The following is a 20,041-nucleotide window of genomic DNA, read 5'->3' as shown; positions in this document are numbered from 1 at the left end:
TATATATATATATATATATATATATATATATATATATATATATATATATATATATATATATATATATATGAGATATTCATGCTTAGTTGGCTCACTATACACCTTGATGTAGAAATTAATTGATTAGGATAGATGACATGATTGGTAAGAAATATATAAGTCAAATGGACGAAAAATGTGCAATTTTGGATAAGAAATTATATTTTCAAAAATTTTATTCAGTAAATGTGAAAAGCCCCATACGGATTCGAACTTATAATCTGCGATTTACAAGCCCGATTCTTTAACCACTGGGCTATGACAATATTCAACCAAATCGATTGATACAAACATTTTAACAAAACATTTGAATCGCCATCTTCTGACGCAGTGTCTTAAAAAGTATTAAAATTCAAGGTGTAGTGAGGTACTTTATTTACTTACAGGGTAGTGCAATGGGTTAGAGCATTAACTACAAATTCCGATAGGGCTTTTATTATTTTTACCTTTAAAAAAAAAAAAAAATTGGGTAATGTATGCCAATTTAAAAATTTTAAATTTCTAAATCGGTGAATTATTTTGATTATAATGTACTTTTATCCACATTAATATTGCCAGGTGTCCCATACCACCTTAATTAATAAACGATCCAACGATTAACGTGAAAGCAAATATTTCCCATACTTGACACGCAAACATTGGTTTTGGCAATCAGTTTGCTTCATTAAAATACCTAAACTGATTCCAGAATAAATGTGTTTTAATCGGTTGGTCGCCATTATAGAAATATAGTGACCAGGCTGTACTAATAAAATTCAGTGATCACTGGACAGTGCTGTAAATGTACAACAATATGTAATTTACAATGGTACACATACACATGTAAATATAGGGGATGGTTCTCTCCATGTAGACCAAACTTGTAAATATCCTATGATAAAGAATCTGTTTGAAGATTGTTTATTTGTTTTGTTTCTTTTCTTTTTTTCTTTTTTTTCTTTTTTTGCTTTGTACTTTTTTTTATGCAAGAAAGACATATAATATTAAACATAAGAATGAAAGTACATTCAGGTAACCATGTTTGTAAATTTTTTGTCTTTTCGCGATAAATTCTTTGAAAACTGGAATTCTTTAAAAAAAGTGTTCCACAATCACTTCTGCAACGGTTAAAAGATCGGTGAATATTAATTATCACCCCCCCCCCCTTCAGTCAATCAAAATCACTTCTGCAACGGTTAAAAGATCTGTGAATATTAATTATCACCCCCCCCCTTCAGTCAATCAAAAATAATTTGTCAGACGTCTAAATAAAACATGTCTGGATTGATAATTTTTCTTAAACTAGGTTTTTTCTGGCGTGAGATCTAACGTTATAATCATCTCACTATAGCAAAAGTGCTAATTCATGTAATTTATCAGGTGTTTTTTTTTTTTACTTCCCTAGACATGTCAGTGAAGGAAACACAAAACTTTAAAAATTTTAAAATACAAAATTCTAACAGGAACTTTGCGATAAAAAGTGAACAAGGTCCGCTTCCTTCTGCGTATATATGTCCGAGGTCTGCCGGAAAGACCCGAGAAGCTGCGATTGGTGCTTTCTGCTGTGAAAACGAAAGTAGAAGGTCAGGAGGATAAAACAGATTGTAAACGTAAACATGGAACTTCACCTGTGTTGTTTGACGAGTTCGTGGGCTCTGCCATTCGTTGGAATTTTAGCTGTCGTTGGCCTTTTATTATGGTAAGAATTGTCAGAATGGTGTTACAAAAAAATAGTGAACTGATAAATCGGATTTTATACCTTAATTTACGTTAAACATATATATTATATCTTGAGTCTTCCACTGTTTGTCATATTACATATAAAGTACAACTGTCAGGTAAGTGTGTATTTATTTTATATGAAGAGGCGTTTGAAGGTGCCGAGTTTAGGGATTGGAATGCCCTTATTTCCATTTTACATTTTTTCAGGTGGATGAGGTTGAGTAGGGGGATTCAATTCTCTCAGTTAATCTTTTTTAATCTAATCTATTTTTTAAACCAAAGCTCTGATCTTTCTTAAAGCAGGGACATATATTTGTCCCTGTTTTTAGCTGAAAAAAAAAGAAGATTCCACCAGTCTCCTCTATTACAATGATAGCTTTTTATACACATTAAATGGATGTAAAATCCAAAACTGTCAAAATGCGATTTTCAGAACCAAAAAATGTTATTCCAATTAATCAAAGAAAAACTGTTGTAAAGTAGTTTAATGAAAAAACCCTAATATGTTGTAAACTATATGTTGATTTGTAACACACCAAATATAGATATAAAGTATATACCTGACTTTGCCCTAGTGTAAACAGTCAAGTTCACATTTTGTTGCCGGGTCCATTTACCATTGATAGCTGTTGATTTTTATGCAAAATTATTTGTTTGGTTACCACTGTCCCTGTGTTTCCGAATGTTTATTTTGTTATGAATAGCTTTACTAATTAAATTAAATAACACTTGATATTTGTAAGAACATATACACATACTAAATCTTATCAAAAAATATTTTATTTTTGCGTTGATTTAACAAAGTGCTAATCGTGTGATATGACATTGCATCAGATAAGGAAATTTTCCAGTGTTATTTTGATATAAGTTAAATTGGTGCAACAGGAACTTTTGCAAAAAATCAATTATTATAGATTGGGGAAATATACTGTAGGGGTTAATTATCTATTCAGATGGATGTATGTATAGTACACATACGTCTTGGCAAAATTGTTCATGCATGCATAATAAATCTGCATATTGCTTATAGATTTAATGAACTAAGGTCATAGATATTTTTTTTTAAGAGCAACATACAACAATTAAGGCTTTTCATATTTTGAGTCAAAGTGTTTTAATTGTTTCTTTTAAGATTTTTCTTCATAGGGATTGGGTATTAGATGTACACCAAATTATCTAGCATGCAGTGCATGCTTTACGTGTACATGTATATACTATGTATACATGTATGGTATATATAGATACAAAAAACAAATGGTTGCAAGCATCAATGGAATTGCTGCAAATAATTTGGGTTTCTTAATATCTTTCTTAATGGTTTCTTAATTATAACAAAAGTTGTTTAAAATCCAAATAAATTGATACGAAATGAGCAAGATTGAAAAGCAATACTGGGACCATCGTAACGGTTATATATATAGTTGATGTATTGGTTAGGATAATAAACGCTTATATTCATATACCAGTTGTATTATTTAATCAACAGCTGGCTTTGAATCTGTGCGACTTTGATTATATACATGTTACTTTTACCCTTGGTCAGAGCAACCATGTTCATTGCACGGCATAACTGTATGAGAACTTGATCACGATATAAAAAAGCGACCCTTAAAAATATCTAAGTTTTCCATAGAACTGACTCTAGAAGAATTTTTAAAGTTGGGTAGGTATGAACCGATACATAAAGGTTAACAATTTTAGGCATATGCAAGTATATGCAAGTATATATGTTTGATTAGAAAAAAGTGAAACCCACAAACATTGTGACTATCCATAAATTATTGCAGATCTAGAATAGATGGAAGGGTTTGAGGTCGGGACCTCCCCTGGAAAGTTCAAACTTATTAAATTGAATAAATTAACATAGTAAAATTACTGAAAATAGGCCTCAGACCCCTCTTAACAAACAATATTATCCCCTGAACCCCCCACCCCCTAAAATAAACTGGATCTATACAGTCAGGTATATCTCGATTCAACAAACACCTAAACAGATGTCATAATTTGACTTAGGGTCAAGATCTACGGTAGTAAATGAAAGGTGCCTACAGGCTCATAAAAATTAAGATAAAAATTCTTTCAAGTGATGCTTCATAACAATAGCTTTGTTTGATAGGGTGTACCGGGGCTAAAAGTTTTGGTAAACACAATGAAAAATCATGTTTTAAACTGTCATTTTCAATGAAATATGAAGGAATTGAGGAACAAATTTTGGAGTTTTGTCAATTTTTGACTAATATATCTAGAATGCTTACAGTCTCTCCAGAAAAGGAATTAAACAAGCTCTTGACCTCTTCTTTAAAATGATGTCAAATTGAATATACTGTAGGTATCGGGATTACTTTTCCCATGATTTAACATAGCACAAGAAATTGTTGAATCTACATAACTCCTTTAAAGCCGATAAGTACGTCTAATAGCTAGATTTGACTGATTGCAGGCTGAAACGACGAGAGGCAGAGAAGTACGAAAAGATGACTGGGATACCAGTCCCAGAGGGCGTCCTACCACTGCTTGGACACCTCCCACGGATCTTAAAAATGGTACTGGGGATTTGTAGTTTTTTAGCTCACCTGAAAGCTCAAGTGAGCTATTCTGATCACATTTTGTCTGTCGTCCGTCTGTCCGTCTGTAAACTTTGCACATTTTCAGCATCTTCTCAAGAACCACTGGGCCAATTTCAAATAAACTTGGCACAAAGCATCCTTATCCTAACGGGATTCAAACTTGTGAAAATTAAGGACCACGCCCTTTTGCAAAGGGAGATAATTAGGAATTTATGAAAATTTTCAAGAAATTTTCAAAAAATCTTCTTCTCAGAAACTAATCAGCCAGGAAAGCTGAAACTTGTGTGAAAGCATCCTCAGGTAGTGTAGATTCAAAGTTGTGAAAATCATGATCCCCGGGGGTAGGGTGGGGCCACAATGGGGGATTGAAGTTTTACATAGGAATATATAGAGTAAATCTTTAAAAATCTTCTCAGAAACTAATCAGCCAGGAAAGCTGACACTTGTGTGGCAGCATCCTCAGGTAGTGTAGATTCAAAGTTGTGAAAATCATGACCCCCGGGGATAGGGTGGGGCCACAATGGGGGTCAAAGTTTAACAAAGGAATATATAGGGTAAATCTTTAAAAATCTTCTTCTCAGAAACTAATCAGCCAGATGATTCTTTATAATTGTGAAGACTTTGACCCCAGGACAATTCTTTGGCCTCACGAGAGGGTTCAGAGTTTGATGTACGTTTATATCCCATATATAAACTATTGTTAAGGATCTTTTTGAGAACTGCAATACTCAACATATGATATGACTATAAAATCATCCTGTTAGAAAAGGGACTAATGATTATAAACATAAGAATATCCAGGGGAAAAATGGATTTTATTTATACATGATCTACATGTATTATTGTACATTGTCCAGATAGTTTGTATTATGACTCCATTGAGCTGATTTTATCATACCTATTGTTACTCAGGTGAGCGATGTGGCCCATGGGCCTCTTGTTGGGGTTGTTTTTTTAAAAGGGGGGGGGGGGTTGTTCTATCATAGACAATGGTTTGCTCGGTAGCTTTACAAAAAAACATCGACAATAGTTTGCATGTAAGCTTTGTAAAAAAAAACCCCAAAACCCATGTTATATGTTAAGTACATCTTTAGGAAGTGTTGATAAATATAACCTAACTGATTTTCCCTTTCTTTTGAGATGTAGTTTTAAACAGAGCTGCACTGTTCTTTATAGTTCCCTACTTCATACAACATGGCATCTGCCATTATATTTTTAATTCTTAATTCTGAATTATATTTAAACCATAGGACTTATTAAGTATGAACTTTGCAGATAAATTTAAGAGAAACCATGAATATAACAAAGTTTTGTGTGCACCGTGCAAGCATTATAAAAGAAACCAACATATGTACATTACTGATAAAAGTTGATTTTTATTGCTAAAAATTATGGCTTTGCTTTATTATGATAAATAAATGTCTATATTCTCATTTCTTGAACAATGATGCATGCATGTATTAAATTTACATGTATTTATATGTGAACTATTTAAATTGGAGTTTTTCCTTTTGCAGGGAGTAGATGATTATGAGAACAAATGGTTTGAGCTGAAGAAATCTAAACTTATATTGTAAGTATTTAATTTCTCAATTAATTTCATTATTTTGATGTTTTATTACTTAATATGAAGTACGTTAACATGATATTATCAATAAGGAAATACTTTAGACAAATTAATCTATCCAAAATGTCTGAATGGTAAGAACATTTATTTATCAGTACATTTATAGTTTCAACTGTATTTATGTAACAATAGGGAACTATCTGTTCCTGATAACACTGGTATTGTCAAATTGAAGTTACAGTTACATGTAAATACAGAAATCCCTTGATTATGCTTTTGATATACGGTAGTTTTGATTCATCATATAAAGTATTATATTGAAATAAGGCTATCTCTATATAATGCGCAGAACGTGGTATGGAAAGACCCCCACCATCACTGTAGCAGATCCAGATCTACTCAAACACATCATGGTCAAAGACTTCCCGCATTTTCAGGATAGACCAAGACGGGTACATGTCCATTTTAGTATTAATATTATGTACCCCTATGTGCATACAGAATTTCAATTTACAGGATTGTTCAATCTCTTGCGTTGTACACCACTGGTTGTGTGTCATTGTATTCATATGATTTAATTTCATGTCAATTTTTGGTTTTAGAAGAATTTTTGATGTAAAGTGTTTTTGATTTTATGGTTAATCTATGATAGGAAATAAACATTTGTAGATCTTGTACAGTACTGTATTGCCAGTTGAAGACGCATTAAGTTTATGTATTTATGTTTGTTGGAAAGGAATAGATGAACATAAAAATTGCCAAAAAAAATTTCAATGCTGAAGGTGGCTCACTACACCTTAAAATAGGTTCTCAAATCAACAGAAAATTACTTGATTATGATAGAGAGCATGATGAATAAGAACTATACAAATAAAATAGGTGAAAAAATGTGCAATTTTGGATAAAAAATCATATTTTTAAAAATTAAATTCATTGAATGTGAATAAAAGATCTGTGGTTCACAAGATTGATACTTTGACCACTGAGCTATGATGACATTCAACCAATCAATTGATACAAACAATTCAACAAAACATTAAATCTCCATCTTGTGACTTAGTGTCTTTTAAAATTATAAATCCAGTTGTAAGGAGTTGCCTTAATCTATTCATTTTCAGTGTTCTAGATCTCCATCTCATCTCATTCCAAGTACATGTACATATACTGGTAGTTACATGTTTTGCAAATTTCCAATGAATTTTTATTTTTTGAAGATTTTTTTAATGAAAAACTGTATTAGTTATCAGCTTTAGTATTTATAACTGTTATCCAACTTATATTCCAATGTGAGAAATTTTCATGAGGTTTGTAAGAGTAGTGTCGTCAACGAACTAGTCCTTACCGTAGGGGTGTAATGAAGGCTTGATCATGAAAATAAGTCACAGCAAACCTCTGTATCTCAAGTAAATGGTGAAATATAATCATCGCAAATATAAGTTGATTTACAGAATTGATTGGTTGACTAAGATTTACATATGATCCCAGCTACAGTAATTTTTAATTTGTTTTGTAGCTTTATAAAATGACCCAGTCTCCTATAAACAAAGGCGTGTTTTTCCATTATGGATCTCACTGGAAGAGAATACGCTCCATTCTCACTCCAACTTTCAGCACAGGGAAGCTCAAATTGGTGAGATCACAAACAAAAGACTTTTTCACTTAAAAAAACACAGGCATTTGCCATTAAAATATTTTTTCTTAAAAGAGATAATTCCCTTTACTATATTGATATTGTTGTTATTATACAAGTACAGGAATTTATCTAATATAAAAAAGAAATTTTTTTAACATTGGCGATTGTGTGCAAAAACTCTTATGTTATGAACTGAATAAAACATGAACACATGGTAAAACTTGTTATTTATTCATTGAATTTGTACAATTTTTAGATCTTTGTTCACAATAATTGTAAGAAAAAAAGAAAACATCTAATTTAATGATGCATACCAACATATATAAATTACAAACATGTATAATCCTTTCCTTTCTTCATCTTTTTTCATTAGTGCATCGTGTTGGAAGCAATTTGAATGGTTAAATTTTTGTTTGATAAAAAGGACATAATTAAGTGATTCTGATACATTGAATACATTCAATAACATTCATTTCGCAATTGCTATTTCTTAATATTAACATATACATGTACATGTATAGCATTCATGATAAGATGATGAATATTTTTGCCAATTGCAGATGGACCATGATATAAACAGATGTTCAGTAAATTTGGCTAATAAATTAGAGGAACTGGCAAAAGCAAAAGAAAATGTTGAAGTGAAAATGTGAGTCAACCAATGCTGTTAACTCACTTTAACTTTCATTACACTCTTTATCTCAAAATAGCTGACAATCCATTAAAATTAACAGTTGAATTATCCAGCTATTACGGTACATATATTACTGAACAAGTGGTAGTTAATAACTACTACAGTAAAACTCGTTTAGTAAGAACACGGATATTGCGAATTCACGGATATAGCAAAGTCATCTTGGATCCCCAGCTATGTAAATTTAATGAATTTCTTATACGGTTATAACGAAATACAGATATAACGAAGTAATTTTTTAGGTCCCAGTGACTTCGTTATAACCGAGTTTTGCTGTAGTTAATTTAAATTGATTAACAGTTGACCAATTGACTCTACATTTAATTAACATATCGGATGTCATCAAAGTTTGCTAAATCTGAAATTGTACAGAAAAAATACACAGTTATGTCACTTACAATGTTATGTAACACCGTTGTCCAACTAACCTATTTATTTGACAAACATTTCATGCTATTATTAATTTCAAAGTAGTCTATGGCTGTTAGACTGACCCATACATGTCACTTTACATAATTGGCAATTTGAAATGTTTCCCTTTTTATAAATTGACTAATGAAATACATGTCTTTATAGTGCAAATAATTGCATTCACCAGAGTTAGCCTGAAAGGGAGAGGGAGGGGGACGGGGTCTCATAACAAAAATGATATAATTTTAATTTTTAGTCATACATTGAATTTTTTTTATTTTCTCTCCTTGCCCATTAACACTGTGAATTGTCAAAGATTAAGGGTTTGCGTTTTTGGAATCCAACTTCCACTGCCCCTTAATATGTGATAAACTTTTACGTCACAGCATATATGGAGGATTTACCTTGGACGCTATATCAGCAACAGCATTTGGATTGGACGTAGACTGCATCAATAATCCTGATGGTTCCTTTATCAAGAACATTAAAGGGATCTTTCAGAAAGGGATGGGGAATTGGAGGAGAATCTGTATTACACTTGCAAGTAATGAAGCAATTTTAATATGACTGCAAATTTAATCAAATTATTATCAAATTCAAGAGTAAGTTTTCCTCATATTATACCTGGTCATTGAGTATGTTTTCAGTGTTAATCTTAAATGAGACTAAAAGTTGGCTAGAATGTATCAGCTTATAAAAACTTTTGGGTAGTGGAATGTAAAATGTGAATCATATTAGAAATAGATGATTATGTACAAGCTATAAGATAAAATAATTAAAAGTATATTAACAAGCCACTTCAATTAAGGGTTTTTTTCCAAGAACAAAGAAAAAAAGTATGAATGTCATTAGCAAAATAATATTATGAGACCAAATTTTCTTTATTCAAGTAGATTCTTTTGCTTTTTGCTTTAAATAACCTAATTAAGAATTCATGCAAACATTGGCTTTAAATTGTATAATGTATAATAGTTATCTACTTTCTTGAATAATGCATTTTTGTTCAGGTGAGTAATGTGGCCCACAGGTCTTGGAGTATTTACACTGCTTAGTTATAGTGTGTTCTCAAAGACAAAGATTTAATATAATATATGTAGGGATAGGAAGAAGGTTTGAAGAAAACATTTATTTAGAACATGTTTTGTTTAATATTTGATTTTATTCTTTTAGCCATATTTCCAACTCTGATTTCTGTCATTCGATTCTTCAATATGAACTTCTTCAACCAAGAGAATGTGGATTTCTTTCTTCGGCAGTGTCAAGCCATGATAGATGATCGAAAATCAGAAACATCTCAGGTAATTAAATATACCTGTAATGCAGAGAGAGGGAAATAAAATCAAAAGTGAAATGTTAAATTTTCGGAAAGGATTTTCAAATAGGTTCCATGTATATGCATATAATATAAACTGCAAGTTTGTGTAAATGATGTTGCAGAGACATTTGGATTTCCTCCAACTTATGGTCAATGCAGAACTTGACCAAGAGTCACTGGAGGAGCAGCATATCAGTACCGGACAGAAAAGTAGGTACCATAGTAGTCTGAATATATGTCTGAATATATGTGTGGTAGAGTCAGGTACTAGTATATGGCATTCCTACTAGCTCTGGCTACAGGGTTAACCCTTTAGCTCAATTGGTAGAGTGCTGGATTTGCATGCGTGAGGACTAGAGTCAAACCCCACCAGAGGCAACATTCTTCTTCATTATACTTTTATGTTAAATACTGAAATCTGATTTGTTTAGATGCACTTTATAATCCGTTTTGTTACTCTCAGCGTTAGCAACACACTTGGCAATGGGTAACACTATATAAATAGTGCCTGTTTGGGAGGGTAACTTTTGAAATTGACACCCCGAGAAAACCATTGTCAATCGACCCGAAGCGGAGGTTGACAATGGTTTTTGAGCGGTGTCAATTTCAACAGTTACCCTTCCAATCAGGCACTATTTATTTTATTACCGGTATACTGAATGTCTTATTTTTTAAGAAAATTTAACTGCTTTTATATAGAAATGAAGTGAATTCTACGGTGAACCGTAGAATAATTTACGCGCATGTAACAATTAGTTTTATTATACCTCATGTAAAATACTGAAATATGATTGGTTTAGACACAGATGATAATCCGTTCTATTACCCTCAGCGTTAGCAACACACTTAGCAACGGGTAACACAACGAATTGTTACATGCGCGTAAATTATGCGCGTTTAGTTCGCCGTAGAATTCATGTCATTTCTATATAAAAGAAGTAAAAAATTCTCTAAAATTAAGACATTCAGTATAATAAAATAAATAGTGCCTGTTTGGGAGGATAACAGTTGAAATTGACACCCCTCAAAAACCATTGTCAACCTCCGCTTCGTGTCGGTTGACAATGGTTTTTGAGGGGTGTCAATTTCAACTGTTACCCTCCCATACAGGCACTATTTATATATTATTATACTTTCATGTTAAATACTGAAATCTGATTGGTTTAGACGCAGTTAATAATTCGTTCTATTACCCTCAGCGTTAGCAACACCCTTGGCAACGGGTAACACAACGAATTGTTACATGCGTGTAAATTATGCGCGTACGGTTCGCCATAGAATTCAGGTCATTCCTAAATAAAAGCAGTAAAGTTTTCTTTGAAATTAAGACATTCAGTATAATAAACTAAATATTGCCTGTTTGGGAGGGTAAGAGTTGAAATTGACACCCCTCGAAAACCTTTGTCAACCTCCGCTTCGCGTCGGTTGACAATGGTTTTCTCGGGGTGTCAATTTCAACTCTTACCCTCCCAAACAGGCATTATTTATATAGTGTTACCCATTGCCAAGTGTGTTGCAAAGGCTGAGTGTAATTGAAAGGATTACCAACTGTGTCTAAACCAATCAGAATTCAGTATTTAACATGAAAGTATAATAATACGAATTGTTACATGTGCATAAATTTTTTGTGTACAGTTCGCCTTAGAATTCACGCCATTCCTAAAGGAGTCAGTTAAGTTTTCTTTAAAATTAAGACGTTTAGTATGATAAAATAAATAGTGCCTGATTTGGAGGGTAACCGTTAAAATTGACACCCCTGGAAAACCATTGTCAACCTTCGTTTCCTTTATTAGATATCTTTACATTAAATATCCTATTATGTCTTCCAGAATTGACTAATGATGAGATTATGGCCCAAGCCTTCCTGTTCTTTATTGCGGGGTATGAAACCACTGCCAGTACCCTGAACTATGTCTCCTACTGTCTAGCTGTGCACCAGGAGGTTCAGGACAAAGTTGTGCAGGAGATTCATGATCAAATAGGGGAGGTAAATCAAGCTCACACTTAATACATGTTCTCTCTCATAACAGAGATAGGATAAGCCAGACACGCCAGGAAATCTATGCATTTAAACCTTGTTCCTTTCCCAACATCTTAAATGAAGAGTATTTAGCATATGAATATAACATGTGTAATTGTTTTTTTTATGAAGATGATCTATATTTCCAATTTACATTGTAAGCAATCTTCTTTATATTACAAAAATAAACACACAGAAAATATGCCAAATAATGTGTGCTGTAAAAAACTTTTAAATTTCTAATACTTGCATCATGAAAAAAAATCCTATAACAGTTTTGCCTGATTCTCATATTTTGCAACATGTGTTGTGTAAGTACTGTATGGACATTCAGATCTTTTGACCAAAAGATTACAAAAGACCAAAAAATTGTCAATACATGTTTGAGATGAACAGCCTAAAATCTTCAGGGGTGTCCCAACAGTTTGTTTAATCTGTGCCAGTATAAAATTATAACTTATCATGACTATGAAGTTTGGATGTACTACTCTCATAAAACATAAGTAATGTAAGTTAGTAAGTAAATAGTCCATTATAGTGCATTGTATTATAGATTAATAGCTGCAAAATTCCTTTAACGAATATGATATCATTATACACTCGGCCCGACTGACCTATAATAAAGTCACTTCAAAACATACTTAAGAAATAAAATTTGCATGTGTTAGAAGTTAGATGGCTTTGTCAAGTGTTTTTGTCTCAAATTCTACAAAGGAAAATGATGATTCATATAAAAGGTTATATGGACCAAGATTCAAAAATATATGAGGAGTAATGAACTGTTTATATGCGTGAACGGACATTAATTTAGTGCACATTGGTTTAAATTTGTGATTTATATTAAAGAATGAACCTACCTATGATGAAATGAATAAACTGCAATACATGGAACAAGTGATTTTAGAGTCTCTCAGAATGTTTCCACCTCTTACAAGGTAAACTATGATGAAGGAAAAATTAACACCTTTTTATGAACACATTTTTAGCTCACCTGATCAAAATATTGAAGAGAGCTTTTTGATAACCTTTTGTCAATCATTCATTTAGTATGTCTTATTGTCAACTCTTCCTCTTCTTTAATACTTTTGAAATCTTTAGAGCCAATCTCAACTTAACTAATTGGCAGAAATCATCATTGGATAAAGGAATTTTAAGTTCATTCAAATTAATGGTCAAGCCCCTTTTGAAGATAAGCGACTTCGGCTCTCTTTGCATATGCCTTTGTGTTTTCTTGTAAAATGCAGGTATTTACAGTCCAATTGTTTTAATGATATTTATGAAATTGAACATAATAACAGTATACTGATAAGGATATTTTGGTTTCTGAAAGAAAATTTTATTCTTAAAAGTATATTTCTATTGTTTGGTAGCAGAAAGTTGCCATTGTTTAATTATTAAATTATGATAAACTGTTCAGAAGCATTGTACGATGAGGTCATAAGAATTGACATGAAAGAAACAATAAAAAAGTGTATGCTTTAAAAGTCTTTCACACCTAAATGTGTTACTCTCAAGGTAATATTTTTTTTATCTTTTTTAATAAATGCTTTTCAGCAACAAATAATGTAATGCTCCACATAAAAAGCAATTTTTTAAAGCAAGGAATGATAGTCACTGCTTAAGCTCAAAACCTCAATTAAAGTTTGTCCTTCAAAGGGTTGTTGTACCTTAAAAGTTTGTTTTTGTTATTTTAGACTCTCTAGAGAAATCGGGGAAACAGTGACTGTCAAGGGTTATACGTTTCCCCAAGGCTGTTCCTTGGTCATTCCAGTCTATGGACTCCATCACAATCCGGAATACTGGCCAAAACCAGAGCGTTTTGATCCAGACAGGTAAGTAGTGTACTCTTTGGACCATAGTGATGAACAGGTGAAAGCATGCTCAATACTGAATTATGCTGATGGAGAATCAGATTTGGAGTGATTGTAATGCCTTGTTCACAAAAATGTTTTCTGCATTACAGATTTGAAAAGTCTAAGAATGTCCAGAACAAGTTTTTCTACATGCCATTCGGCCAAGGCCCCAGGATGTGCTTGGGAATGAGACTGGCTATGTTAGAGCTAAAAATAGCTCTGGTTCATGTCCTCAGGAGAGTGAAGATTGTTCCTTGTGAGGAAACTCAGGTAAGTGTTAAAGGTAGTCTATGAAAAAATGAGACCATTTAAAAGGGCTGTATCATGTGTATGGAAATATTTAACAGCTCAGGATGATCATCACCAATTAATACATTGTATATATTACATTAATCTGATTGAGAAGATGAGCTTTAAAAAAAATCAAAGAATAAGGAATCAGTCTCTTAGTATTATGAGGTGATCATTACAGTCGGGGCTCAGTCAAATCCAGTAAATTTTTTTATGGCGTCGAGCGAAGCTCGAAAGCCATCTAGGGATCGTACGTCCGGAAGTTGCCAACATTTTTAGGAGCCAAACAACTCAAATGTCGAAATGAGTGCAAAGTTTTTGTATGTGTTTGAAGAAAAATAGATGACATACTTCAATATCGAGCAGAACTGTACGTCAACAAAACAAGTTTGCAGATTCGAAATGGTTGCCGTCTTTAAAAATGTTCACATTTTATTGAAAACAATATTTCTCGGTTTCAGCGGATGAATACACTAGCACCGAGACACATGCGATAACTTGGCTTACATACTCAATTTGGTTATGAAATGTACTATATTTTTATAGCCTGCAAAATAGATTATTTTGTATCCATATCGAAAATTGACAATGCACAAATGTTTGATCTTGTAGAAACAAAACTTCCTAATCGAGCGATAAGTACATTTTTTATACTTTCATGTTAAATACTGAAATCTGATTGGTTAAGACGCAGTTAATAATATTTAATATTACCCTCAGCGTTAGCAATGCACTTGGCAACGGGTAACATTAAAAAATGTTACATGTGCGAAAATTATGCGCGTACGGTTCGCTGTAGAATTCACGTTATTCCTATATAAAAGCAGTAAAATTTTCTTAAAAATTTTAAAAAAGACATTCAGTATAACAAAATAAATAGTGCCTGTTTGGGAGGATAACAGTTGAAATTGACACCCCTCGAAAACCATTGTCAACCTCCGCTTCGCGTCGGTTGACAATGGTTTTCTCGGGGTGTCAATTTCAACTGTTACCCTCCCAAACAGGCACTATTTATATACTACAACCAAAAGTTATTTTTAACCAACTAGTGAACTGCTTTCACTTTGTAAACAACGTGAATGGGTGCTTTCTTTTATCTACCCCTGTTCTTTTCGGCCCGTGTCATTTGGACCATTGAGAATTTTAGATGAAATTGATAATAAGACACAGAGTGGTTATCAGCAGTATACAATATATAGAATTAAACACAATCATAATTTTAATTTTTATTTCCATATAAATAGAGAAAAAAATATCTAAAAATTTTTTAACTCCTAAGATATTTCTATGAATTTAAATTTTCAATTGAAATTCAAAACTTTTTAAGAATTAGGTGAGCAAATTTGTAATGAATTGTAATTTTATTAGTTATGTGATAAATAACATTTTCTATTATTTTTTTTAAGTTGACTAATGTATTTTTTTTTTATTTTTTTTTTTTTAAAGTTAAAGTAGTCCGAGTATCGCACTGCGTCATAATACGGATTTTACAATATTGGTTCTACTTTTACAAAGCGTTTTTGATACCCGGTATTGATTTTGCTCTACATCGCTGTTGTAAACAATGGCAATAATAAGCAATTAGAACGGTAATATATGTATTATATGAGAGATAGAAATGAATAATGTTGAGAAACTCGATTCTGTTAAAGTAAAATGAAAAATGAAGTTTCTGATTTACCAGGATCTCAGGTATGCTTATATCTTCTTTGTTTTGACCCCCCCCCCCCCCCCCCCCCCCCCCGAATTTTTCTTTTTCTTTCACTAAAACCGGTTTAAATTTAGAGACAGAAGCTATTTCGCATTTAATCAATCGTCAATTAATTAATGTTTAAATGATATCTAACATTGTTGACAGATCTAGGCAGAAAACTGTAGCAAAATGTGATTTTTACGGATTTTTTCGTCAGGGTCTACTTGGTTTAGAGCTTATAGCGTGAAAAGTAATCCGTCAACATATAATTTATTTTACCAAATCTTTTTTCTAAGATGTCAATCTATAGATTAAACACCATGAATTTAAGTTTGAGTCCATAAAATAGTTAAAAAATTACCAAACGCGATACTAGCATTGCATTTTTTGTATTCTATTTTGATACATCAGGTCATTAAAGCGTACTTACTTACAAAAATTTGCGCAAAATTATTGATGAGATATGGCTTAAATGAATATTTATACTCTATTTTTGTATGTTCAGTTTTAATTTTCCCAAAATTGGTAATTATTTTTAGGAAAAACGGACGTCTGGCAAATTTCATAATTGTCAATAATTTTCGCAAGGGGGTACACCCGTCTGAGAGGTGATAACAAACAAACTAGCATGTAAACATACATATTTTCTTTTGTATATGTATTGCTAGAATGTATATTTATCATTTAAAGCTAAGCTTGTAATGATTGAGCCCATTTAGTGCCGAGTATAGGACTACCTTAAAATCGATTACTGATAATTTATGAAAAAAATACCTGCTTTTGAACTTGGTCATTTTTTTGCAAAATATTGCATATAGGGTATCCTCATTGTACGGATAAGACCTCCTACAGTTTTCAAGATAGGAAGTTGTTCTTTTGAAGATCAATTAAACATATATTAGAGGTATGCATATTGCTAGGATTTTGATATTCAATAATTTATGAAAAAAATGCCAGCTTTTGAACTTAGTCATTTTTGGCAAAATATTGCATATTCATTTTTGGCAAAATATTGCATATAGGGTACCCTCATTGTACGGATAACTCCTCCTACAGTTCTCAAGATAGGAAATTTTTCTTTTGCAGATCAGTTATACATATATCGGAGGTGTGCATATTGCTAGGATTTTGGTTACTGATAATTTATGAAAAAAATACCAGCTTTTGAATTTAGTCATTTTTTGGCAAAATATTGCATATAGGGTAACCTCATTGTACGGATAACTTTTCATACAGTTTTATAGATAAAAAGTTGTTCTTTTGCAGATTAATTGTACATGTATCAGAGGTGTGCATATTTCTAGGATTTTTATTTCTGATTATTTCTGAAAATATTACCAGCTTTTGAACTAAGTCTTTTTTAGCAAAATATTGCAAATGAGGTACTCCATTTCACTGGATATGGATTGACATGGATTATGGATACAGTTCGCATATAAAAAGAAAACTCAGTTTGCTGTCACATTGACAGCTTTTCACTTGTTTAAAAAATTATTTAGGTTTTTACTCTGCAAATTAACTTTAACTCGACGCAGTTGTGGCCCTTCAGGCCTTTGATTTTTCTTTCTCTTGTAGAATGATAATTTTTTTTTCATAACCCACCGGTACCTGTATTTTATTCTGAAAACCCTAAACTGTTGAACAGTATGTTCTCAAATAAGCTTTAAATACATTTTGGACATTTTTACTTTCTGTTACCATGACAACAGGAGCACATAACAACAAATAAATGGTGCTAGGCTTCTGTTACTCATCAAGGCAAAGTCTATGAAACTGTAAAGTATGGAGAAAATTGGTGACTATGTGGGGCCAAACAATGTTGATTCTTAAATGGAATTGATCTTTAAAAGACAGCTGTACCCTCTCCTCATCAATGAATCAACATCTCTTTTGAAAACGTAGTAAAAATGTTTACTAAGAAACATAATTTTTTTCTTAAAATGTCATAGGATATTATTGGGTAATACAAGTATCAGTCATTTTAAAGAACAATTATAAGCATCTTAGGGGGTCCTAATTTTGATGGTAATTCATCATAACTATCTATAAGAAACAAATCTTGTTCATTATCATTCAGATTTTCAATGCATTCATCTTAAATTGGCCATTTCATCTTGAAGCTTTTGTTGAAAAATGAATGGTAAACATTATTTTGCAATTTTTATCACATCTAAACTTCATAATTGGGTATTTTCCTCATTTGTTTTTCTAATAAATGATTGTTTTTACAGATTCCTCTAAAACCAATTACCTACAGGGGACTTATTACAACAGAAAAACCAGTCAAGCTCAGATTTGAACTCAGAAAATAAGAATTTTACAGTGTTTAATAATATTTTCCTCTTGAAGTAATTTAATCATTTCCCAGGATTGATGGTAGTATTTTTAGCAATCTTGATTGCCTATTAGACTGAGAATAAAAACTAACAGTTATTGAAAATAAGCAGATTATCACAATCTGAAATGAAGATTAATGAAAGAACTATATATTTATATATATTATAATGAGGCTTGAATGGCCCCCTAAAATGAACAACATATTTGTACTGTACTGTAATGTTTCCTTTGTACTTAGGTAAAATTATGTGAAGTTTTTAATAATTTTTGTTTTGATTTAAGTGTCCACAGTTCTGAAATATGACATCATTTAGTCAACCTTTTTTGCAACAATTTCATATATTTTCATTGAACAGCTTATTTTAAGGCAGTTTTTCTTTTAGAAAATGCTAAGCGGTGGCTTGAATAAACAAAATAATTTCATCAAAGATTTGTCCATCCAAGACTAAAAACTGACAGAGATATTTTGCTTGTTCAAAGCTTCGCACTATATTAATTTCCTCTCAAAGAAATATCAGAAAATTGCAGTAATGACTGATCTAGTTATACAAGTAGTGTCACTTCTGACATCATATACTGCCTGTGAGTGAAATAAAATAAATAGATGAAAAATATATCATATAGAAACACTTTTATGATAAAACAAACAATTTAATATACCAAAATACTATTGAAAATGTAGATTCAAGGGACCAAATTCGACTCTTATCATATACATGTGTATTCCTCTAGAAATGTGAAATTTGATTCAGACATTTCATGCTAGTATCCTAGCGCATAATTGTACATACAAGCTAGAAAATAGGAACAAATTTGTATACTATGCAAAAACAGAGTTCAGAGCTCAATTTACTTGTTCAAATTTATTAACTTTCTATCTTTTTTTTATTTATGTCCGGAAGTTTTGGTGCTTTTTATTTAAATTTATTATTTTGATTTTAAGGGTTTTGTTCCGTATTTTTTTTTTGGTGTTTTTGTTGTTATATATATTTGTTATTTTAATTTAGAAAGGAAAAAGGGTAACTGAGGATGAAACATTTATATGTGAACATTTTAATAATTCAGTTTTTATTTTATTAAACAAAATAGATGTGCTTTAGTGCCATAGAGTTCTGGAAAGAATTATTTCCCTCTATATTAAGAGAAAACGAATTATTTCAATGCTATCATATTTCTACACTTCTTAAATTCCAAAGTAAAACAATGTATGTAGTTTTTATTGTGCATGAATGAATACAATTTGAAAAAAGTATACTAACTTTTGATTATCATATGCTGAAAGAGATACCTCGGTATGACTCAAGTGATAATTTGTAAGTTTTAAAGAACACTTTTTAAACTATCACGAGATACCAACAGTGTAATGAGTTTGCATTTTGGTTGTGTTGTTGTTGAACAATATTATATAAATATAAATTAGAAAACACATACTCAGAATATGCTTATAAATATGCTATTTTATTGCATGGTTTGTGTGTGTGTGTTTTTTTTTTAAATTAAATTCTGGTATTTATTATACATGTAGAATGATTTTTGTACTCGTAGTTATTGTTACAAAACCTTTTTTATTTTATCCATAAATCTTGGTGTTTTTAATATATGAACATTTTTAGATCTCTATTTCTACAAACAAATCGTTTATTTGGTCAGAACCAAAGCAGATTAAGCATTATTAAATTGGAATATGCAGTATCTTAATTTATAATAGTTGTGTCGGATAGTTGGGATATTTTTACAAATACGCATGGAATTTTTATCCACAGATATAATAAACGGATTACAAAATTCATACTGTATTTCATTTTGTTTTTACTTCATAATGTGTTCTTGTGATGATGTTTATGCACTTGTTAATTCTAAAGGGTTGACGACAATTACAAAGATTGGTTGAATCAATCAAAATCTCTCTCTCTCTCTCTC

At 31.6% G+C, this 20,041-nt stretch overlaps 1 protein-coding gene across 1 annotated transcript; it reads left to right on the top strand.

Moving 5' to 3' along the window:
* The first annotated feature begins 1,543 nt into the window (after nt 1-1,543).
* LOC128192210 (cytochrome P450 3A24-like) lies at nt 1,544-19,910 on the top strand. The gene is made up of 14 exons (XM_052864718.1): nt 1,544-1,717; nt 4,181-4,283; nt 5,825-5,880; nt 6,224-6,326; nt 7,388-7,504; nt 8,068-8,156; nt 8,999-9,156; nt 9,783-9,910; nt 10,050-10,137; nt 11,757-11,914; nt 12,794-12,882; nt 13,642-13,779; nt 13,911-14,070; nt 18,016-19,910. Exons 1-14 carry the CDS (start codon nt 1,635-1,637, stop codon nt 18,094-18,096), a joined length of 1,551 nt encoding a protein of 516 aa, XP_052720678.1. The 5' UTR covers nt 1,544-1,634; the 3' UTR covers nt 18,097-19,910.
* The last annotated feature ends 131 nt before the right edge of the window (nt 19,911-20,041 follow it).

Source organism: Crassostrea angulata, chromosome 7 (genome assembly GCF_025612915.1).
Source record: "Crassostrea angulata isolate pt1a10 chromosome 7, ASM2561291v2, whole genome shotgun sequence".
In the NCBI taxonomy this organism is placed as follows: domain Eukaryota; kingdom Metazoa; phylum Mollusca; class Bivalvia; order Ostreida; family Ostreidae; genus Magallana; species Magallana angulata.
Note: the sequence above shows the minus strand (reverse complement) of the source record. Positions and strands in the feature narration are given on the sequence as shown.

What these genes read in the sequence shown, in the direction of transcription:
- LOC128192210 (XM_052864718.1), top strand. Translation starts at nt 1,635, where the DNA reads ATGGAACTTCACCTGTGTTGTTTGACGAGTTCGTGGGCTCTGCCATTC. An exon ending in GAAAATCAGAAACATCTCAG is followed by an intron (nt 9,911 to 10,049) that starts GTAATTAAATAT and finishes ATGATGTTGCAG; the next exon opens with AGACATTTGGATTTCCTCCA. An exon ending in ATGTTTCCACCTCTTACAAG is followed by an intron (nt 12,883 to 13,641) that starts GTAAACTATGAT and finishes TTGTTATTTTAG; the next exon opens with ACTCTCTAGAGAAATCGGGG.